Source organism: Ranitomeya variabilis, chromosome 7, assembly GCF_051348905.1.
Source record: "Ranitomeya variabilis isolate aRanVar5 chromosome 7, aRanVar5.hap1, whole genome shotgun sequence".
Taxonomy (NCBI): Eukaryota; Metazoa; Chordata; class Amphibia; order Anura; family Dendrobatidae; genus Ranitomeya; species Ranitomeya variabilis.
Window position 1 is genome coordinate 219,791,442 of NC_135238.1, and position 8,446 is coordinate 219,799,887.

At 40.1% G+C, this 8,446-nt stretch overlaps 1 protein-coding gene across 7 annotated transcripts in view; it reads right to left on the reverse strand.

Annotated features, from left to right (window-relative positions):
• FMNL2 (formin like 2) overlaps positions 1–6,848 on the reverse strand; it is a 215,463-nt gene extending 208,615 nt beyond the window's left edge. For 6 of the 7 annotated variants that reach the window (XM_077272949.1, XM_077272954.1, XM_077272947.1 and 3 more), the window contains exon 1: positions 6,350–6,815. In XM_077272949.1, the coding sequence (XP_077129064.1) occupies positions 6,350–6,466 (117 nt within the window). In that variant the 5' untranslated portion in view covers positions 6,467–6,815. Of the gene's footprint in view, positions 1–6,349 lie in introns of all 7 variants that reach the window. The other variant, XM_077272952.1, reaches the window with a different exon arrangement.
• Positions 6,849–8,446: the final 1,598 nt, after the last annotated feature.

An 8,446-nucleotide genomic window follows, 5' to 3' on the forward strand; every position in this document is an offset into this window, starting at 1 on the left:
TGCCATTTGTCAATTCCCTCGATACTACCACAGGACATCTGACATAATTTGCCAATTCCCTCGATATCACGGCAGGACATCTGACGCCATTTGTCAATTCCCTCGATACTACCACAGGACATCTGACATCATTTGCCAATTCCCTCGATATCACGGCAGGACATCTGACGTAATTTGCCAATTCCCTCGATACAACGGCAGGACATCTGACATCATTTGTCATTTCCCTCGATACTTTGGTAGGACATCTGACGCCATTTGTCAATTCCCTCGATACTACGGCAGGACATCTGATGCCATTTGTCAATTCCCTCGATACTACCGCAGGACATCTGACGCCATTTGTCAATTCCCTCGATACTACGGCAGGACAGCTGACGTCATTTGTCAATTCCCTCGATACTACGGCAGGACATCTGACGTCATTTGCCAATTCCCTCGATACTACGGCAGGACATCTGACGTCATTTGCCAATTCCCTCGATACTACCGCAGGACATCTGACGTCATTTGTCAATTCCCTACTGTTTCAGATATTCAAAAGAGCAAAAGTGACCATCAAGATATAATTAGCACAAATATTTCAAACCCTGCAGTTTCCATTCCCCGAACCCCTCCAAATGCTGTAATTCCCTCAAGCCAGAGTTATTCCAAATAGGAGTATATTTTGAGCAATCTTACATTCCCCACCACTTTTTACAGGTCCACCAGATTTTATGTGTCAGGAGTAGAGCGGGGGAAGCATCTTAAGTTGGCTTTAAATTTATGGGATTCCAAGAGTTCAAGCAAGTTGTGACCTCCCCCCAAAATTAAACACTAGCACCTCACCCCCTTTGTTCCCTCCAGAGCCCATTCTCTAAAATGCTGAAATTGGGAGGCCAAGAAGTACCCCCATGTAGCCCTATGTAGGCTTTATAGGTTTAGTTTGTTTTTGATTTCAATGGGAAAAAAATGCTAAATCTGATTTTTGTCATATAAAAGAAAAGAAAAGTGTTCTGTAATATATTACAAGACGAACTAAAAGACAGCAAGATACTGTACAGCACTGACATGAAATCTCCCCCATCTCACATTCCATGGTGAAAAGAGGGGATTAGCACATGGGAGAATAGCTGTGAGCAGGTCTAAAAACAATCATCCAAATTAGCTTACAAGTGACTTGTCAGCAGAGTGCGGAGCTTAGGGAACAGGACTACCTGACAGACAAAAGCCCGATGTATACACTGGTGCAGACAGAAAAAGGGAGCAGTCGCCCATGGCCTCCAATTAGATCATGCTTTAAGGCAATGTTCACACATTCAGTATTTGGTCAGTATTTTACATCAGTATTTTTCCGCCAAAAACAGGAGTGGGTGAAAAATACAGAAGTGGTGACGAGTTTCTATTAGACTTTTCCTCTGATTGTTCCACTCCTGATTTTGGCTTATTAATACTGATGTAAAATACTGACCAAATACTGAATGTGTGAACATGGCCTAAGTGTCCAGATTTTGCTTGCGTCAACCACTCAAATCAATGGTACTACTTTTTTCCTTCCATTCCAGTCGAATCTAAGGCTTTGTTCTGACCAATAATTATTTCCATTTTTGGATCCGTTTTGGAAACGTAAAACATTCCAGTATAGAACCCATTCACCTGAATAGGAATGGAAGTGACGTCACATGTTTTCCCATTGCCACCTTTCCAGGTACTATCTGTTTTTAAGCTAGATCAAGAAATGTAGCCTGCACCGTTACCTACTATGTGTGGAGACCCTTAGTGGAAACAAAGGAATCAGACGAAAATGTACATGTTGACCAACCTACTACTATCCTCAAGTGACATCAGTTACTCAACCAGCTGTATCATGCCCTTGAACGAAAGGGCCCAGCCTGTGAAGGATGGAAGTGTCCAGAAGACTGGAGTTTTGTTTTGGGGGAGATGGGTTAACTTTTTTGGCTGACACCAAGTCCTCAGTCAGATGGTTCGCAACTAAACAAGGATTGTGGCCAGTCCCATAGACTATAATTGGTAAATGGGCCATCTCTAAAAAACACAGATAGAACACATACGTGACTCAAGGGCTTCTGAATGAGGCCTTAATGTGCATTTACTCTTTCTGATTGTGGAAAGGAATTCTCGTAATGCTCAATAATTGGCCAATATACTAATTGCTAATCATCCAAAGAATTAGCAAAACGCTCATTCATGAAATCATGTTATAACGTTCTCGGCAGCACATTATTCTTTGTCAACAGAATATGTGCTGCCGAGAACAGTGACACCCTATTCTCCTAAAACAAGCTATTACCAATCGTTCGTGTACACTGGAAGTGCAGATGGCCTGTCTAAATGACATTTAGCCAATCTATGGTTGTTCAATGGCCGCCGTTGACTAACGTAAACTTATTCTACAAATGTCGGATTTTTCAGCACTGCCAGTGGTGAATTCCATTGTGAAAATGCACAACAGAAAGCGCGCCTGCCATACGCCAGTGGAGATACCATTCCTGTTATGGCTCTTTGTTTTGTGATATGTTGGTAATAAAGGCAAAAAGAAGACTGATGAATGGCACCAACATTCCGTCTTCAGCATCTACTGCCCCAAATTTTGGCCAAATACTCGACATTCGAAATACGGAATCCCAGTTCTGCTAAATAAACAAGAACAGATAAAATATAAAGTTCAAAAAACGTAACAGAAAAATCGAGAGCCCTCTTAAAAATGCACTGCTGCCTGTAGTACTACAAATCCCATCAGATGGAAAATTACAACCTTAACCTTGCTTAAAAAAGGCCAGAAATCGCTAATGGTCTTCTGAGTGTACCGAACTGTGACGTGTTCGTTTACGGCGGGTTAATAAGTCACCAGCAATGGAAGAGTTGACTTCACATTGAAAAATTCATCAGTCATCCATTTCCAAACACGTTAGCGTCGCTGAATAACTTACAATGGATTTACATATTTACGTGTGAAATGCACACAAGGTTGTAACTTCAGCAGGAGCGGTCGCCCACGTGTGAGCGGGTGTGCAGTGACAACCCGGCCGCTGATAAGAGTCAATGACTGGTTTACTCTGGTTATCTCAGGCTATTCCTTAGATCTTGTACTACAAAAGTGACCGAAAAATCCAAAATGCTTCTGTCTAAAATGTGAAAAATTAGATAAATATAAGTCCTGGGCTTTTTTGTAAGTTCTCGTTATAAAACTTTACTTAGTTCTAATCTGTTCTAAGGAAAGACGTTTGACAACCAATGTGACTGCCATTCTTATAAGAATTGTCACCCAAACTACAGACTTAGTTACACAGCAATATATCAGGTTTGCCCTTTAAGACTTAAAGGGGTTGTACAGCCTTAGGCTACAGGTCCAGACCCATCAATCATCACATCGCGCACACTATGCGCTGTTAGAATTCTCTGGTGTCGGAAGCAGAAAGCGCATAACTGCAAGTATCTGATTTACATACATGCGGTCATGTGCCAACTAGACGTGTGTAGCCTTGTCCAATGCTAGTGCACTGAGCGAGGCTGGACACGTCTAGTCGGAATGTGGCAGGAAAAATAAAAACCACAGAGTGCAGTGCACACGATGTGAGGATTCACAAGTCTGCAGTCACATAAAGATGGGAGAAAACATGGGTAATCTTCAAGCTGTAGTAGCAGCCATATTGGCGGTCTGCAACATGGTTTCAATGCAACACATTCTAGGTAGCAACTAATGACCTTGTAGCATAATGTAGCTTAGGAACCGCCTTCAACTACAAAATTGCTGTCCTCTATGACATCAATAAAGTTTACGGAAAATTGCTTAAAAAGGGATGTCCACCTCTGGGGACAATTATAACTTTTTTTTTTTTTACTTAAATGCTTACTTAAACAGTTTACTTGTTCCGCAGCCCAGCAACAGACAATGCAGCACAGAAGCTGTAGAAGGTAATTGGAGAAAAAGTTTTAATGAAACCCAATAACAAAAATGATTTTTAACCCTAAATAAATCAATTTAAGTGAGAAAAAAAGATGTCCCCAAGCGTGGACAACCCCTTTACGTTTGAGATTTATAGGCCGGTAATTATTAGGAAAATTTGTATTTATTTAAGGAGGCGCTAAGACTTTAAGGGGTTTCCAGAGACAACGTCAAACAAGGGAAGTATTTATTTAAAGAAGGAGTTGGACTTAAAATGGTTTTCTCCAATAATATAAAGTTTATTGAAGACAGTAATATAGTTTAAGGGAGATGTTGGGTTCCTTATGACAATTTGAATAAAGTTTGTTGAAGACTCACTCATTTTTGAAAAACATTATAATTCCCGTGCTCTGATTAAGCCTCAGAAGGAAGTGCCGAGACTACCTAGGTGCACATTTCTTGTTCATGGATTCAGATGCAGTTGTGGTCCCAAAGATCGACAGTCAAGGACCGAATGGGACACACAAGGCCGGTTTCACAAGTCCGACATTCATGGTCCAAGTACAGACTGCAATATGTAGACCAGCGAGACCCCCGACCTGAACCCAACATCCTCATATATACCTGTGAGCCTTCTGACTTCGCAGAAACTCAACATTGTCAGAGAAAACCCTTTTTAAGTCCAACACGTCTTTTAAAAAAATTGTTCCCCGTCTTCAACATTTCCATAGAAAATCGCTTATAGCCTTACACCTTCTTAAATAAAATAAAAAAAAACATGCCTTTCTACAATAAACTTTATTAACATTGTTACAAGGAATCTCTTAAAATCCAACAGTTCTTCAATAAACTTTATTGACATTGTCACAGGGAATCCCTTAAAGACTAACACCATCATAAAATAAATATTATTCCTTGTGTTAATAAACTTTATTGATAATGTCAGAGAGAACACATAGTACAATGCGAGAGATTTAACATAAGAAGTCTTGGGGTTGCCCGACATCGAGTCTCAGAAGGGTTGCGCGACCCCTAAAAATGATGGGTATAAATACATCACAGTGTCATAGGACTTAAGCCTGTGATAGCTAAGATGGGCCTAACAAGTGAATGGTAAATAAAAAGTATATGATAAGGGCTATGTTTAGTGCAGGGGCGGACATATCATTGGTGCAACCTCCTTGAGGCCCCAGAGGTAAGGGGGCCCAGCTACACCTCCAAAGCAGGTGACATTTTTCAATGGGCTGCAAAGGGCCCATATACTGTTCTTGCATAGGGATCCTCTTCTGTCGGTGTCCACCGGTGGTTTAGTGTTAAGGGGTCTAAAAATTGGTCATCGTTGGTTTCAGTCTTGTAAAATGCCGGACTATCAATGTGTCTAGCTGTCAGAATTTTAAGATATGACTACAGGTTGATTTTTGCGTAATCCCAGACCTCTTGCACCTATGATGTGGCTTGTGGTGTAACCCTAGGAAAGAGCCACTTCATAATGTTAACACAGTGGAATGTAAACATAATCAGGTTACCCAGAGGGAAGCGGAAAAGTGTTGAGTGTAATCCCAGTTTACTATAAGAGTTGTAGTTTGACACCATTTTTCGCGTGAACCTGCTCTAAGGCCCCATTATTCCCCCTATAGTTCTGTCCCTCCTGCCAATCATTGAAATGCTAGCTCTTGTGTATAGAATTACAATCACTTCAGTCATCTACTAGAAATGAGGAAATACAAAGTGCACTTGTAGTCATAAAACAAAAAGAAAGTTAGTAATAATAATAAAATATATATCGTAGGACTTCAAAGGGACTCCACGCCCCAATGTGCCCACACTGCTCAAATTATGTCATTCACTGCTCAATCTTTACGCAAAAACTCAATGGAAAAGTCATCAACGCATCTGAAAATTCCATTGAATTGTTTTAGATGTGAGGTCAGATCCCATCAAATTGTGGTTCATTGCAACTTTTAGCCATTGAGGACTAAAGGTGCCATCTAATTCACACCTTGGATGGCCCACCACCTCCGAAATATGGATACCCCATATCTGCCGAGGCTTTTTGTAGGACATGGTCTTTGGAAGTCACTGACTTTCCATTTGTGACACCCTTTAGATGTTAATGAAATGCAGATTAGCACCGACACCCCCTCAGCCTCCCTCTCCTCCACCATGGAGTGGTGTCTTTACAGTGTAATATCTCCACATGGGACATCATGCCATGTCTTCTACTACAAAGAAGGAGTCCTCCCTTTCCAATTGAATAGGCTGGAAAGATGTAGGAGAAACGTGCTTAGCTGAACCACCCCCTTGCAAACACAATCAAGACAATGGGGCTTTTCTCCAAGGCGTAGAGAAAGCAGCAATGTAAGAAGATGGTGCAATGTGTAGACTTTCTGCGGAGGAGACCATGGCGAGCGTCAACATAGGCAAGACATGGGAAGGACCAAAGGCTGGATACAATGCACTCACCAAAACGATGGCAAACCTCTCCTCCAGTTCACCTGGTTCAGGCATGGGCAGCTTAAGGGGCATATTATGTGCCCTGAAATCAGTCTGGTTAGAATCCATGCTGCCTGCATTCCCCATGATGAGCAGCCTGGGTGAAGGCCACCTCCACACCTCTCTCCTGGCCACAGGAATTAACAAGTCACCAACACACAGCTGCTTGTCCTTCTCTCCACCTCCCCAAAGTGTCCAGAAATCCCAAGCCCCAGCAGCACAGATGGGAACAGATCCAATGCAATAATAGATCCAAGGCTCCTTCTAGCACATAGGTGGCTCCTGCACCTTCCTGGCCCTGGGTGACCTCCAGAAGAAGCCCAGCTTGACACCTAGACTAGGGTTTGGAGGCACAGATGGCATCTGCATGTTGCACAATTTGCACACCACTCCCAGCTTGGTGCTGCTTGCTGCTAGTGTGAAGAGCACAAGAGGCTCAGGGCAGCAGCAGCAGCAGCCTGAATGCAACATGGAAACTCCCTTTATTGTCCAAGGGAAGAGGCACAGGCTCCCTCTAGTGATCCTGCAAGCTCTGACTATGGAGGGGAGAAGGCAGCAGCAGAGGATGCAAGGACAGACTGACAGATCCTGCACATCTCCCCACAAGATCATATCACTCATTGCCATCCATAGCCACTGACCAGTGATCGGGCTGCAAATAAGAGATCACTGCTTGTAAAGGGACCCTGGATGGAGCTGACAAATAAATATTCATCTATAATATTATCAGCACTACAATAATCACATCATCACGTTCTTACTATCCATATAACGATTACAAATAACCTTCAGTGAAAGAAACTTCAATTCATCCTGCACAGAAATACACAATATATAAATAATAAATAGTAATACTATTAAGAAGCAAAACATAATATTAAATAGCAGACAGTATAATAACAGATACAATAGAACACTATAAGAACAATACTTAGTAACTAAATCATAGAAAAGAAAAATGAGCTTTGCAAGAATTTTTCTGTGCCTATCAGCCAGGCTTTCCTAAATAATAAACAAATATACAGTATATATATTGCTAGTCTTAACACACACACGCACGCACGCACGCACACCCCCACACCCAGACTTATTTATATGTTTTTATTATTTATAAAAATGATTAAATGACAGTTAAATTTAATTATATATATTAAAGCAGTTTTATATATCTGTAAACAATGATAAATACATATATAAATACATCTGTTATAATATATTTTATATGTTCTATATTTTTATTTATATATATTTGTATATACATATATTATATTTTTATATACACAGTGTGTACAGAATGTACATTAATGTGAAAAAAATTTACTTTTTTGAATTTACCAAATGGCTGCAATGAAACAAAGAGTGAAAAATTTAAAGGGGTCTGAATATTTTCCGCACCCACTGTGTGTGTGTATGTATATATATATATATATTTATATATATATATATATATATATATATATACAGTATATATATATATCAGTATATATATATATATATATATATTTTTATATATATATATATATATATATATATATATATATATATATATTATAAATTAATATACATGCTTTGCAAAGAGTTAAAGTGAATACTCTGCATTAAAAGACTATGCTTTTGGAACACTGTAGCGTTCGTAGTCTGGCATAGAAGAAAATATGGTGCTTGATAATACTGCTACTCATAATAGGTGTGAAATAAAATGAGTCTGCGCTTTGTGAGCAGTAGATTATAAAATAGTCCTAATAATTGAAATCAGGGAAATAATAGTTGTAGTAGTAATAGCAGTCATGACGTTTGTATTAAAAAATTAATTTGATAAGTTAGCAATAATCAGGGGCATAACTGTAATAAGTGCAGGGGTTGTAATCGCACCCGGAGCCTGGAGACTACAGGGGGCCCAAAAGGTCCCTTTCTCCCTTAGGAAAAGACTAAAGACCAGAGACAGTTAGGGGCCCTGTTGGGGTTTTGCTTTGGATCCCACAAGCTTCAAGTTATGGTCTGTTAGTAATAATAATAAATAATAATCATGCGTGTATTGATAAAAAATAATGTGCTCTGTGCTAATGA